Source organism: Candoia aspera, chromosome 2, assembly GCF_035149785.1.
Source record: "Candoia aspera isolate rCanAsp1 chromosome 2, rCanAsp1.hap2, whole genome shotgun sequence".
In the NCBI taxonomy this organism is placed as follows: Eukaryota; Metazoa; Chordata; class Lepidosauria; order Squamata; family Boidae; genus Candoia; species Candoia aspera.
Genome location: NC_086154.1, coordinates 40,987,471 through 41,003,559, shown reverse-complemented (window position 1 = coordinate 41,003,559; position 16,089 = coordinate 40,987,471). Strand labels below are relative to the sequence as shown.

Below are 16,089 nucleotides of genomic sequence, written 5' to 3'. Positions count from 1 at the left end.
CCTAATACTGGGCACAAATGATCCTTGGAAATTCTCCACCAAATTCGTGGAGAACAGTAACAATGTTCAAGAATTTCTCAAGGACAGAATTCCTCTTTAGCAGTAACAGTAGGGTTGCTGCCAAAAAAGCCCAGCAGGACGATTCCCTTCATGGTATTTTCTGTTAGGATTACATTAGAGCATGAAAAGCCAAAAAGGTCATAGGCTGCTTGAGAGGTGATTGTAAATGAAGGGAAGGCTATTTGCACACACGCTGCCCTCATCACTAAAGTACAGGATCCGTAAATGCCACCCCTGGAATTTTCTCCAGATGGGTGGTTCAGGAGTCACCCCACTAAGTGGAAAGAGTTTGCAGACACATTCACACTAATGAAGCCTTATGGCTATTTGTATTGTATAAACCCAGCCATAATGACACTGCATGCCCTTTGCATTCCTCTCTACTTTTTAATTTGAAGCAGCAGGGAGACTGTTTTGTGTGCTCAAAATGGCCGACAGAGCTTCCAAAACCAATTCTTCATTTTCACCATAAAAGCACATGAGGCCTAACTAGCCTCATGGTGAAGAAAGTTCTGTACCAAAGAATCCACAACAATAAGGTTCTCTGCTGTTATGACCTAAGAATGAATAATAGCAGATGGAATGCAGGATGCTGCCATATCACCCACCTAATGCTGTGACTATTAGAACATCGTCCTCGTAACAGGTAATAATTCAAAGTCGTCTTCAGTGAAAGTTCATATTCAATGTGAAATCCTGGAGATCTTCCTTAGGTTTGTTTTTGTTGAATATTCCATTCCAACTTGTGACCCCTGCATGTGTGAATGCCCTCCTCTCGCTTAATCTTCTAAAGCTATAGAGCTGAAAATGTAACTCTCCCTGGTCTCAGTGTTATAGAAGCTAGACCAGTGGATCCCAAGGGATTCACTGTGTCTACTGGTTATTGTGTTATGTTCCTTAGTGGTATCGGTTCTGTGCTAGACCATATTGATGACTGAAATATTTATAAGTTCCCTCACTTCTTCCTTTTCAGCAGAAGTGAACTTAGAACAAATAAATCTAAAGTTTCTTTCTAGCATTGTTTATCCTCTCCACAACATTTCAAAGAGGTATCCAAGCAACTGGTTTTGGAATATGATTTATGACATTTAAAGTGAGTTGAGCTTAGCTTATAGATTGTTGTTCTAAAGTATCCTTGGGCACCATGAATGATCTGTTTCTACTTCTATCCCCTGTCTGCATGCACATGCTTACCACAATTTGCAGTATGAGTTTACTACCAAAGATGGCCCAGTGAGTTGTGCACATGTGGTCATGCACTATTCTGTATTCCTATATGATATAGAGATAAATGAAAATGTTTTCTCTAGTAGAATTTAAAAAATAGCATTCAAATTGGGAAAATGTCCCATGACATGGAAAGGATTGGCACAGTGGTCACCAGGACTAGGTCTTCTAGAGAACACATGCTCTTTAGAAATGCTAGATAAAATGAGCCCTAACCACAGACCAGACATCTCTGGGTGGGAGGCTGAATTTATTTAGCCATTTCACTACTGAGGTGACCAACTCCAGTCTGCCATAGAAATCCAGCTGACATAAAACTTAGACTGACAGGTTATTAGTTCCAGTTGAAAGTGTACCTTCTAATTAAGAAAATTCTTCAGTTTCTATTTTCTAATTAAATCAATGGTAATATATCTGTCACACTTGAACATGGACTTCTTTGGGACTTCTTACTGATGAGCACAAAGGCAATAAAAAGAAGAAGGGCTGCTTTTGGTGCAGAAAGTTAAGGCCTCTCTAATGCTGTATTTTATTTCTTGGAGATGCTTCCATTCTTAAACATTTCACATCTTGTTCCTCAACTGCCTTGCCCAAGCATCTAACTCCAGGCTCACCACAATCAATTTCTTCTAAGATGTTTCTACAACTCCAGGTCTGGGCTTAAAATCCAAATGACCATTAGATGGCAGCAAATAGATGTAGAACAATCTGTCTGCCACCATCTCACGGTCTCCTGGAGTTTTGCCATCCAGATCTGGTAACCAAGAATGCAAAAGTGTAGGAGGTGTAGGAGTCAGCATTTGTTAGAGAAGAAAACACCACGGCTTGCTGATTGTTTTGACTGCATTAATAATATTATACCATGCTGGGGACAGAACAATGAACTATATCTGAAAACGTCTTGGCTTCACTCTGTACCACAGATTACAATTGTAATTTGTCTGAACCCTAAGTTAGTTTGGATGGAGTGTGGTTGCTTTTGCCTAAGCTTTGGGATCTTTGCATCTGTCCAAAACATTTAGTAATGGCATTATTCTTTTCCTAAATCCTTCTTGTGACCCAGTTTTTTAGTAAATCTTTCCTGACTCACTCCTTTATATCTGGTTATATTTTTCTACCACTTGAAAATCTTTCCTACTCTGTTGAGAATCCCACCTTTTCTTACCTCCCTATTGTAGTTTGGCTAATGCTGAGTCCTCTGAGCAGGTACTTAGTTCCATGCAGTTCCCATGGCATGTTTTGATGACACAGGGTGCAGCAATCTGGTTGATGCAAAGGAGTCTGGATATGCCCAGTGTCTGGGTGGAAGACCATTTGGGAACCTTTCTTTATGCTTTGTTGAGCTCTTTGTAGTGAAGATAGGATATTAAAGAATGAATACATTTTTAAAAAGTTAGCACATCATTCACTTATCATATGATACATTAGCACAGAGCTACCTCTTATACTTGTTCTCCTTATTTAGATCTCGTTACATCAGTGATGAAATGAATAAACTGGTGATATGAACGACCAAAAGGGTGACACAAAAAATAGTCAAAAAGTTGATCAAAAGGATGAGAACAAAGCTGATAATAAGAATGACCAGAAAGCTGAACAGAAAGATGAACAAAAGGATGAGCAAAAGACAGAGGAAAATAAAAATCTTGATTTTGAACAAATGAAAGCCAGGGCCCCAAAGCTTTTGGCTGATATGATACAGATGCTTATCACATGGCAGAAAATGGGCTTCCATGTCCCACGAGGTGTCAAGAACATATTTGAGTTTACATGGGATGAACTCATAGTGACATTGCCAAGGAAATCTTTCACTGGTTTACATTGTCCAGTTGTCAAATTACTCCCCTTTGATGAGGCTGATCAGTCCTCCTCAACTACATTAAGAATGCAAAAGGTGGGCACAATACCTTCAGGGAAGACGTCTAATTATATGACTTCATTTGAAAATCAGTCGATGCTCATGAAATTCCAAAAGCGGTCCATCCATCTCCTGACGGAACTTCTGAAGATAAAGATGAAAATAATGATTGATGCTGTTGCTGGTGAGACCACTTAGTTAAGTGTTCGTTTGTCTGCCAGAGCATATGGAATTCTACCTAGAGAACCTGAACCTATTCAGGCAAAAGGTCCATCCCCTTTGGGTATGGTGAGGCTGTGTATGTGGGAAGGCTAAATGCCGTGCACATTCAAGTGTATATAGCAGCGATTCTCAACCCTGGCAAATTTAAGATGGGTGGGTGGACTTCAGCTGCCAGATGGGCTGGCTGGGGAATTCTGGAATTCTTTCCAAGGTTGAGGAACACTGGCATATAGTAATGTTCTCTGCAGGTAGAGGGGAAAGAAGGGCTCTTACTAATGACAAGGGGTGCTGCTAAAACATACTGAAACATGAATGATACATGTGTATGGCATGGACAGAGTCTTTGGCCATTTGCAACATGTTCATTGATTGTACCTATGGAGGGTAAGCCTCCAATAGGATTCCTGTTGAAGGAGCTAGTTTGGATAGAGTTAGAATGTAGACTGGAAACATTTTTCATGAGTCCTGCACAATATTTTTGGAGAAAGATCAAAACAATAAAAAATAATTCTAGGAGTGATGAGTTAATAATGACAAGAGCATAGCAATGGTAGCTACTACGATATTGCACGAAGGCAAAAGCAAGGCTAATTTGGCAGCTATGTTCCCCCCACTCTGGCACCAACTCAGAGTGATACAAGAAAGATTGGCTTCACTCTGAATACGTTCTCTAACTTCAGTAATCTTATTATAAAACCAAATCTGATTATACCATATCTTGTAATTATCATGTCCACTATGGGATTCCTTGTAGAAATGTCTGCAAAATCTGATAGTTTCATCAGAATGACAAATGAATGTCATAATGAAAGCTCTACCCCTTAACGCTTGTGCATATGATGCCACAACTCAGGTAGAAAAGGGACAAAGGTTGTGCTATAATGCTTGCTTTACCATTTGCAACCCTTTCTCTCCCTCCCCAGCTCCCTGCCGTTACCTAGGATTCCTTTATTAAGTTAGGGAAAGTAGAAAAAGAAAAAGAAAAATTCCATGGAAACAGAGTTATAGATATAGGAGAGTCAGTTTGGTCTAGTGGTTAAGATGCTGGCTTAGAAACCAGGAGAGTGTGAATTCTAGGCCTGCCTTAGGCATGGAAGCCAGCTGGGTGACTTTGGACTAGTCACTCTCTCCCAACCCAACCCACCTCACAATATTGCTGTTGTGGAGAAATAGGAGGCAGATGTACTACGTATGTTCACCACCTTGAGAGAGAGAGAGATGGCAGGATAAAAAAAAAATCTAATAATTATATAGAAATGGAGCAGATAAGAGGCTTACCAATAAATATTTCAACCCACTTCTCTGAAACCATATTCTTCACCCAGGAACATTCAAGTAAACATTTCACACAACTCTAATTCTGGCTTACTATGTCAGAAAAGTTTAGATTCTTTTAACAGTGAATTAAATAATGATGGGAGCAATCTCCTGCGTTTGTTGTACTTAACACCTCCTTTCCAACAGCTGCAAAGGAACTGCTTTAAATATGACTGGGCAGAATTGCACTGAAAGGCAACACATTTATCCTGTGAGTGTTCTTTCGTTTCCCTACCATGTGCCTATGCACGAACCCTCTTCTGGCTGCACTTGGAATTCTTGCCTTTGCTGGATCCCTCTGTCTAGAAGACAGCTCTGAAAACACTCACAGGAGTGTCTGTGGGAGGGGGTTAAAAAAGTCAGGATGAAGGCCACATGATGAAGTCCTGCCCTGAAAAGTCTTCACTTGAAGTGGTGGGGCTTCAATCATGCAGTCATGGCCGGCACCTTTCTTGATCCCACCACCCCACCCGATGCCCTTGCACACACAGCATGTTCTTGCTGTGTGGTAGAAAATGATGAGGGGAAAGACCTGCCATGCTAAGATCACATCCCCTATCATACATTCACTGCCTGTACACAAATGCTTCCAAGCATCAGGTGTCAATAGACTCTGTCCCTGTCCCTGTCCCTGTCCCTGTCTGATTTGTAACCTGCCACAGTCAAAAAGATTCTTGGTTATTCACACACATCAACTGAAATGCAATAAAACATCAACAGTAAAAGAATATAAAAACTACACAGTAAGTCAGTTTGATAGTGTCAAAACATCCCCCCAAAGAACTCAGTTTTTAATAGCATCTGGGAAGCTGGGACACATCACATTTTAGGGAGGAGGCTGTGTAGGCTCAGTCACAGAAAAGGTGCACTTATGCCCCTCTCCTCTCTATCTCACAAAAGTTGGGGGTCACCAGCAGGTCTCCTGGGACATCCAGGTTGGGTGGGCTGAATTGGGAGGAGAAGGCAATCCTGCAAGTACTCTAGTGCCAAGCCAGGCTGGGCTTTAAAATGTTAGAACCAGCACACTGAATTGCACTCAGAGGCTAATAGCAAGCCGGTGTAGGGCCTAAAGCACAAGTGTCACACACTCATCTTGGTGGGTATGTGTCTAGTACAACATAATTTCTTGCTTCAAGTACAAATATGAGTGCTTTTTCTTTCCTTAATAAACCAAGTTCCTAATTCTCATCGTTGTGGATTACTGGTGAATGTGCTACAGTAGGTCTTTCCTGAAACTACTCCTAGCTATTATTATTACTATTAGATTTTTATCCTGCCTTTTTGTATATATAATTCAAAGTGGCAAACTTACCTATACTCCCACCTCCTCTTTTTCCCACAACAACCCCCCTGTGAGGTGGGTTGGGCTGAGAGAGAACACTGGCCAAAGCCACCCACCAGCTTTCATGCCTAAGGGAGGCCTAGAACTCCTGGTTTGTGTTGTGGCCTGGTGCCTTAAGCACCACACCAGACTGGCTCTCATTAAGCTGCTTATGCTTTTCAATGCAGAGTTTTGTTTATAAAACCAAATTATTACTGGAATATATGATCATTCTTTCATTCTTAGGTCCCAGCCCTGAAGAGAGTGCAAAACGATTCCTGGAAAGTGGTCAACAGCTAAGCCCCAAATCCCGGGAAGAGGCAGCAGAATTTTTGAAAGAACCCAGGAGGAAAGGTCAGGGAAGAAACAGTGTCACCACGCATTTGGAGCCCTGGAAATTATTGTTTGCTGTTCCTGTTGTTGTAGTTCATGTATTTTCCTTTCTAGAAACTTGAGACATGGATGAAGTTGGAAATGAGTAGTGTAAATGGTATCAAGATTTCTCTAAAAACTTCCAGAAGAGTTCTGGTTCTTTAACTGAGTAGCAAATGCAGGTAGCTTATTACTGTCATCTGTTTTAAAGCATCTTGCCCTGCCCAGCTTTGCTCTGTTCCTCAGAAAGCTACACTCTAGTGGTGTGGGAACCCAGATTGATAGTAAAGACTCAGGATGCTGCACATTGCACAGAATGAGGTTACACAATACCCCATAGAGGAAATGGGCTATACTATCTGACTGCTGAGGAGGGGTGACATTTTAATGATCCTTCATGTAAACACTCTTAATGTGCAGTGAATTTTGCCAGGGCCTAGATGATGAGAAAAGGCAAGATAATTTGGAGCATTTCCTTGGAGGACTTTCAAATGCAGCAAATGCCGTTAAGAATGCACTGGAAGGGAAAGGTTAATCCCCACCTCCCTCGGTGTCACCACAGTCCTGAGCAGAATAATTCTCTTCCCACTTTTAAAATAAATTCAGAGACAGGCAATTCACTTTGGTTGCCCTGTAGCAGAGAGCTTTAAAGAGGTAGTTAAAGGCAATCCGCGGAGGATTGGTTTATATGTGGCTATCAGGCAGTCATAACGTCTAAAGAAGGAAGAGACTTGGAGGATTAGCATGAGGGGAGAGGGTTTTTTTTCCATCTCGGGACCTACCCACCCCACCCTACATGAGGGCTTTCTGGAAGTTTTGACCCAACTATTTCTGATACATAGGTATGTCAAATGAGGCTAAGTCTCTTCATGGTTAATGGATTTATCTATTTGTTAGTATAGACTGGATTAACATGCGCGCGCGCACACACACACACACCACAGCAACACACATTTCTTTGATTCTATCCATAGCTTCATTCCCTTTCCCTTAAACTTTCATGCTGCTGCCTTGTCATTAAAGCTGGAGCTTATCATGAACACCAATAGTACAATTAGGTGAAAAATTATTCATAAACAGAATAGTTGCATAAAATAATAATTTAAAAAATTATTAAGCTCATTTTTGCAAGGTTGCCCTGGTAATGAGGTGTGCCATATTACTCTGGCCATTTGAAAAAGAAAATTTCTCTTGGTAAGAGGATACTTCTTGTGGTTTGTACTTTGACTGACACCCCATTTTATAGGTAGGATTCAGCTTTTTATACCTGGCATTTTATTGCCTTTCCAGTTTGCAGAAATGGCTGTTCAGTGTTAGTGTGTCTTTCTGAGACCATATTAGCAAGCCCTTCATTCAAGTCCCATCTCCCCAGAATCAGACTAGGGACATAATGGTTGCAGGCTCAATATCTATTTCCAAGTTTGATCTCTGCCTCAAGCAGCTCACAAAAAATTCTTGCCTGTATTGACTCATGGCTGTCTGCTGAGACACTAGAAGTAGCCCAAGAAAGAAGGAAGGAAAAAGGCAACAGTGATAGGGAGAGATATGCCCAATTAAATGCAAAATTCCAGAGGTTAGCCAGAAGAGATAAGGAATTATTTTTAAACAAGCAATGCATGGAAGTGAAAGAAGACAATAGAATAGGAAGAACAAGAGACCTCATCCAGAAAATTAGAAACATCAGAGGTAAATTCCAGGCAAAAATGGGTATGATCAAAAACAAAGATGGCTAGGACCTAACAGAAGAAAAAGAGATCAAGAAAAGGTGGCAAGAATATATGGAAGACCTGTATAGGAAGGATAATAATATCAGGGATAGCTTTGACGGTGTGGTCAGTGAGCTAGAGCCAGACATCCTGAAGAGTGAGGTTGAATGGGCCTTAAGAAGCATTGCTAATAACAAGGCAGCAGGAGACGACGGCATCCCAGCTGAACTGTTCAAAATGTTGCAAGATGATGTGGTCAAGGTAATGCATGCTATATGCCAGCAAATTTGGAAAACACAAGAATGGCCATCAGACTGGAAAAAATCAACTTATATCCCCATACCAAAAAAGGGAAACACTAAAGAATGCTCAAACTATCGAACAGTGGCACTCATTTCACATGCCAGTAAGGTAATGCTCAAGATCCTGCAAGGTAGACTTCAGCAATTCATGGAGCGAGAATTGCCAGATGTACAAGCTGGGTTTAGAAAAGGCAGAGGAACTAGAGACCAAATTGCCAATATCCGCTGGATAATGGAAAAAGCCAGGGAGTTTCAGAAAAACGTCTATTTCTGTTTTATTGACTATTCTAAAGCCTTTGACTGTGTGGACCATAAATTGTGGCAAGTTCTTGGCGGTATGGGGATACCAAGTCATCTTGTATGCCTCCTGAGGAATCTATATAATGACCAAGTGGCAATGGTAAGAACAGACCACGGGACAATGGACTGGTTTAAGATTGGGAAAGGAGTACAGCAAGGTTGTATACTCTCACCCTACCTATTCAACTTGTACGCAGAAAACATCTTGTGATGTGCTGGGCTTGATGAATCCAAGTCTGAGGTTAAAATTCCTGGAAGAAACATTAACAATCTCAGATATGCAGATGATACCACGTTGATGGCTGAAAGTGAAGAGGAACTGAGGAGCCTTATGATGAAGGTGAAAGAAGAAAGTGCAAAGGCTGGGTTGCAGTTAAACCTCAAAAAAACCAAGATTATGGCAACCAGCTTGATTGATAACTGGCAAATAGAGGGAGAAAATGTAGAAGCAGTGAAAGACTTTGTATTTCTAGGTGCGAAGATTACTGCAGATGCTGACTGCAGTCAGGAAATCAGAAGACGCTTAATCCGTGGGAGAAGAGCAATGACAAATCTCGATAAAATAGTTAAGAGCGGAGACATCACACTGACAACCAAGGTCCGCATAGTTAAAGCAATGGTGTTCCCCGTAGTAACATATGGCTGCGAGAGCTGAACCATAAGGAAGGCTGAGAGAAGGAAGATTGATGCTTTTGAACTGTGGTGTTGGAGGAAAATTCTGAGAGTGCCTTGGACTGCAAGAGGATCAAACCAGTCCATCCTCCAGGAAATCAAGCCAGACTGCTCACTTGAGGGAATGATATTAAAGGCAAAACTAAACTACTTTGGCCACATAATGAGAAGACAGGACACCCTGGAGAAGATGCTGATGCTGATGCTAGGGAGAGTGGAAGGCAAAAGGAAGAGGGGCCGACCAAGGGCAAGATGGATGGATGACATTCTAGAGGTGGCGGACTTGATCTTGGGGGAGCTGGGGGTGGCGACGACTGACAGGAAGCTCTGGCGTGGGCTGGTCCACGAAGTCACGAAGAGCCAGAAGCGACTGAATGAATAAACAAAATTGACTCATGCCACACAGAGAACATGAATAACCTTTGGTTCCCACTGTCAGGTGGGAACCCACATGTCTAAGGTCTTCCTCTTTAAGGTTAACTCTAGATGAGAAAATGTCCCCCAGAGAAGGAGGACATGATTGAGAGAGGGCCCTCTTCAAATATCCAGAGCCCTGTCACAGGGAAGAGAGTGAACTCCACTCCTGCTTCAGAGTATACAAACCACAAGAGAGAGTAAATATAGCAACCACGTATCTCCCACAATAGGGGAGCCACCTTAAAATGTTGCTGGTTCCCTGGACCTCCCAAGCCTGCCATGAACTGGATGAGAACAAAGCACCCAAGTTCACTTCCAAGGGTATCTATGCCAGAATTTGTTTTACACTCCTAGTTTTGAAACAGAGCAGACAGGCACTACTTTTTTTGATATAGCTGCTCATGAATAACTCCTATTGAAATACAATTTTTTAAAAATTATAAACAGGATTGCAGTCTAGGACACAGTTCAGTGACTGCTCATGATCCACTTGGAAAGAATACAGATTGAAGCTACTTCTTATGAATTTATTTATTTTAAATTTATTTACAACCAAAAGGCCCAAATAGCAAGTTACACATATAATTTAAAATTTGGCATTAGATAAAACAGTTTAACAAGCAAAATATTTAATAAATATTACATGATACACTTAAAACTCCAACTCATTGATGTGATACTAAACATCTTGTTTTTATAGCCAGAGTTAAAAATCTGGCTGTTGCTTCTGTAATTTTAGGATTTTCATCTGCAAGTAAAATTTTAACAGAATAATCTCTTCCTGGTTTTGATTTTAAAATAGGCCAGACTACTTCCTGCTGAAGACTCTTACAAAATTCACAGTACAATAAAATATGATCCTACCATATAGCATATTTGATGGCAACACATTTAATCTGGCTTTCGAAAAGGTTATTCTGTATTTACTTAAATATAAACTGTTAAGATATATAGGGAGCTGAAAAGTATATCTGTAATTAATTCTAAAAGTTACAGGTACTTAGGCTTTTGCCATTAATTCCTATACTGAATTATCCCATAATCTTTGTTTAATACAATGAAATGCTGGTGTCATACCCCTGGAAAGTAAATAATCAGGATCAATGCCAATTTGACTAATCTTTTGGGTCATCTGTTTAAACCACATATCTACAAAATATTAATTTGGGATTTCCTGAAGCATGCCTATGAATTTAGGAATCAAATGCTTCCTTTTCTGGATTTCTTTCTTTCTTTTTGCATCAATAGCAATGGTACCACTGAGACAATATACTTCTTATTTAAAAAATAATGTATTTTGCAATAATGCCATAAAATCCAGTTTCTTCTCTTTTTTACTACAGCAGGTCGTAGTGTGGCCCCAGCAGTGCCAGCAGTTCCTGTAACTTCCACCACCCAACTCATTCAGCAAATGTCATTGTCCTGTCTTTGCTTTTCATTAACATTCAAAGAAGTCAAACAGCAAAAGAGCTCATGTAAGGACCATTCCAAAGATTGCTAAATGGGAATATAATATGGAAAGAGGTGGAATAAGAGAGATTCAGGGCAGATATGAAATGTCATTTTTTACATGTATTCAAGATAAATGGGTAGAGAGGTAGCTTTTGACTGCTAGCATGTCATAATTAATACTTGCTCTTCTATGTAATAGCTCATTCAGTGAGTTTGCACCAACAGGGCTGTAAGCAAAACAGAGCCACAAAAAAGAAGTATTAACATTATCTGTGAAGTTGCAGAAGCACAAATAATCTTAGGGTCAAAGGCTTCAGGGAACCCTTCACCAGCCCCCAAATCACACTGCTGAAGACCAAGTATTCAGTGGGATCCACCAGGCATGGGGGGGGGGCAGGTGTCAACAGCATCAAAATAGCAGGTGCAAGTGACTGATTGAAGCCACTCCTATTTTTAACATGCATCACATGGCATTAAAAGGTAGCGCTTTGATTGCCTGGTTACACCTGTCATTTTGAGCTGTTGAACCTGTTGGCAGATTGCTAGGTAAGCCTTTGGCCCAGGAGAGATCAGAAAAGTCACACACCAGGCATTTCTATAAAAATAATTTTATTTACAGAAAGCAAACATATTTACAGGCTCTCAGTGAGAGCTGCTTAACTCTCTACATGCCTACACAGAAGGGAAACAAACTAAAACAAGTCCAGGCAAGTTCTTCTCCCCAGGTGCAAAAATTAACATCCAAAAAGAGGACAATTAAATTCAACCTCTTCACCCAGCCAAAATGATTAGTTACCATAGCAACCTTAATCTGTAGTAGAAAACATATTAACAGAACCCTGTTCATATACCCCTGTGAACATCCTCAGCAGCCACATATTAACCTGAAAAGTTATTAAATAAGATTTTTACAAGTAGAAAATTAAAAGTTCTAATAAATTATATAGGATAATAAACAATAAGCAAACCAAGCCCTGTTAACTCTGTTACCTGTTTCTTCCTTCACATCTTTTTAGCATATGTTTGGTTACTCAGCCAAATCTGACAAATGCTTGATAGAAAAAAGTATTAGGTGACAGTATTTGTTTTCCTGATGTGTTTAAAGAATGGCTTTGAGGAGCTTTTTTTTAAATCTGTATTTCTCAATATATTTACAGGTCTGCTTAAAATCAAAGGTGGTGGCAGCAGCACTGGTCAAGACAAAGAATCACTTTTATGTGACAGATTTGACCCATGTCCTGAAGCCAGGGAGAAGCTCCGTGAAATCTGCCATCATATGTGAGCTTTTTCAAACAATTAGGACAGAAAACACATTATTTCTAACAAAAAGTAGCATCAGCTGCTTTCACATACTGCAGGCTCATAGAACTGCCTCAGTTCTATAATGATTTGGTATCTAAACTGATACCATGTGCACCATCCATGAGGTAATATGGAAATGCCAGTTGGGATAGGCAACATATCTGAATGCAGAGAAATGCTTAGAGGGAAACATGCAGTGAAAAAACATGTGGGCAAATCACACTTCCCATCAACAGGGTTGCAGCATTTGTGCTATGCTATGCTATGCTGTGCTGTGCTGTGCTGTGCTGTGCTGTGCTGTGCTGTGCTGTGCTATTATAAAACAATATGTTTCATCAGGGCCTAGAGCAAGGATGGCCTGGCCCAGAGAGCATCCCTATTACTATGAGGAAAACAAACAAATGAGGCTGCTTTCTTGCAAATATGCCTACAGATATTTGTGAAAGCATATTGCCTTGTTCTATCTGGTACGACAACAAAGAGCAAATCAGATTAAATGTTTGAGGTTTCAATAAGACAGGTTCTGCCCAGATCCTCCCTAACAATGTTCTAATCATTTGCACCTGATCTGGTGGTGCATCTGATTCTAATTTTAGGTATTTGAGGTAGTGATCAATGTAGGGGTGTACTTTTTCCACTTGCAAAATTTCCATTTATGATTATTTAAATTACACAATGGACTGTATGAAATTTGTTATATTATATCCCTTTTATCTATCAATATTGTTAAGATGAAGTTCAAATATCTGTACATTGAAACATGTTGAACAAGTCAAAAATTTCAATGGGATGTACTGACATTTTCGCATGACTGTAGGTGATAATAATTTCTTTTCCTTTCTCATTCTTTCAGGTAGAGGGGTGAAGGGGATTTTTATTACAACAGTACTATCTCCATACTCTGCCTCCAGAAAAATGTTAACATACTGTTTGTAGTTCTTTTTCTGCAAGATTAATGCTTAGAATAGGACTGGGAAGTCTGTGGCCTGCATGCATCTCCCAGCCCTGAAGAATGGGCCTCTCAATTTTGTCAAGAAAGTGGCCAATTCAGAAGTAAGGGTGGGATGGAAGCAGGTGGCTATCTTTAAAGGATATTTTTAAAAAGTCCTTTTTCATCTTAGCTTCAGCTCTTGTTTTGGCATTTTGCAGAAATGATTGACATGTGAATAGAGTACAAGGTCTCTGAGAGGTGAACTGTCAAATTCTCATACTTTTCCTCCCCAAAGACAGCATAAAGTATATTTGATTGCAGCAGTAAATACCTACATACAACCCCAAATCAGTCTGCAGATGGAAATTTAGGGCCATTTTTGGGCAGATGGAAAGTTTTAGGGGTAGAAGTGGGAGCAGTTTTCCTCCCAAACACCTCATACCTCATTCTGACCCTTAAAACATCTTCAAGTCCTGTATAACGGCCTCAAAAAATGTGATTTCAAGTCATTTTCAATTATTGGAAGGCATTTAAAGATAGCACTAGGAGCTGTTTGCCTCTCAGAGGCTTCCTGATCTCATTTCCACCCTTAATCTCTTGCAATAGTTGCTGAGAAATTTCAGAGGGCCTCTGCAGTCTGCTGAGTTGTGGTCCCAATCCCTCCAATGTTGGTTTAGAGAGATCTCTCCCTTTTTTGCCATCACATACCCTGCAACCATTAGGCAAAGGTATTAAGAAAAGCATTGGGTTGCAAAATTGCCAGCATACTATCCTGTTACTGTCACAGCTTACAGGGGCTTTTAAACAGAAACATAAGGAATTACAGTTGCACAGTGGGGGAGACTTCTGCTTGTTCCATCCACCCAGATGAGGATGAGGATGATATTGGAAACTTTGGGATAAAAGAATACATTTGAACCTCACTTTCTTGTTGCATGGAGATAGGGTGCAGACTTTTTTTTTTTGCTCCAGGACTTGCAGATGATTGGGGCAGAATGACTTTTTGCCTTTCTGTATTTGTCATCTGTAGGGATAGTATTGATTGGATCATCTTTCAGTTTTGAGATCTGCAGAAATGGGAATGATCACAGATGCTTCTGACTTGTTTCCAAGGGATTGGGGAATAGAAATGATGCAATACAGAAATGCTCTCTCTCTCTTTCCAATTACTATCACATTTTACTAATAACGGTTAATTGCCCTGGGGATTGTGTGTTAGGGGATAATTCTACTTAATCTCCACTTTCTGTGACTGTCAAAATCAAGGAGAAATTAATACTGGACCTACTTTTTTGTATTTCCAGTTTCTGATCAAGTAGCAAATGCTCTTCCTTTTCCTTTCCCTTCTGTGCTGACACATTAGTGTTAGTTTTACCAGTGTTACAGAGAGGGAAATAAGTATGCTGTCTTGTGCAAAAATAGAGTATGGTGGAATCATATATTTGTAAACACTAATAATCTAATTTACATGTGTAATTATATATGCAACCTCCAGACCTGTCTTTAAAACATAGTAACTGTATTTATGGAATTATAGCTTGTGCCTTAGACGTGTAAATAATAGGATCATGTAGCAATCCAGATTCAAAGGACAAAAGAAGATATGGATTATGTGGGGTGTGCATATAGCATCCATTGGGGGCACCTTAAATCAATCCATCTTTTCCCAGAATTGTGCATCAACTGTGGAGTTCAGTGATGCAAGTTGAGGAAAACACACAGCTGCTTTAAAGTATTTCCAGGAGATGCTATATGCATGTCCCTGTATCACAGTTTGCCCTTTGCATCTGGCTCTGTGCACGGGCAAGTATATGAACCATGTTTCAGCCTTTAATTTCCTAAAAAGATGTTTGCCATCAGATTCTAGCTCTCTGGCAGCCGGAATGGTTTTGTTGTTGTTGTTAAACAACTCACCCCCCTCAAGCTCTTAACCTGCTGAGGATGGTGTTAGTTGAAGTTCTGACTCTCACTACTTATCACTTATATTTAACATGAAACAGTGCAATTGTTTCTTTTCTTTTAGAGAACATGAGAAGACTATAGCCATAGCAAAGGGCCACGTGAGGCCCCTAATACTGAAGAATTACACAACCATCCACAAGTCGCCATCTCAGGCCTTGAAAAGAGCTTCTGTCTCCCAAGTAGCCTCTGAGATCAGACGTTCAAAAGGGAAAAAGTTATTCTTCTCTCTTCCTGATGGAACATCACTGATTTAGTATCCTTATTTTGGTGGGGAGTAAATTGGTGGGTTATTGCTACACTTACTAAAACCTGTTAGAAGTGTGCAGCATTGAGGGCGTGTGAACAGCTGATCATCCATTTGATCTCTTGGTCTAGCTACCACATTCATGTGACTTCCAGGCATTTAAGTGTTGCTATTTCAAAGCCTTCATTCAATAAGGGCTTCACCACTTTGTTGTGGCCGAGTCATACCTGCTCTACTGTGGTGAAATGCTTTTAAATGTCTGTTATTCAACAGTACATGGAATTGGAGCAGTCCCCATCCAGTTTCACTTGTCTCTCAGTCTCCTCATATGTGGGTTAGCCATGACCAGACTTTCTCCAGTAGAATCAGTATGTTCAGAACTGCTCTATTTTAAAAAACTAGTGCTTCTGAAAGAGCATTAAAG

The 16,089-nt window shown here is 40.3% G+C and overlaps 1 protein-coding gene across 1 annotated transcript in view; it reads left to right on the top strand.

The window, feature by feature from the left end:
• Positions 1–2,791: 2,791 nt before the first annotated feature.
• Positions 2,792–16,089, top strand: part of C2H3orf20 (chromosome 2 C3orf20 homolog) — a 51,017-nt gene continuing 37,719 nt past the window's right edge. The window contains exons 1-5 of the mRNA XM_063296563.1: positions 2,792–3,329; positions 6,252–6,359; positions 11,121–11,249; positions 12,402–12,504; positions 15,483–15,674. Of these exons, the coding sequence (XP_063152633.1) occupies positions 2,792–3,329; positions 6,252–6,359; positions 11,121–11,249; positions 12,402–12,504; positions 15,483–15,674 (1,070 nt within the window). The remainder of the gene's footprint in view (positions 3,330–6,251; positions 6,360–11,120; positions 11,250–12,401; positions 12,505–15,482; positions 15,675–16,089) is intronic.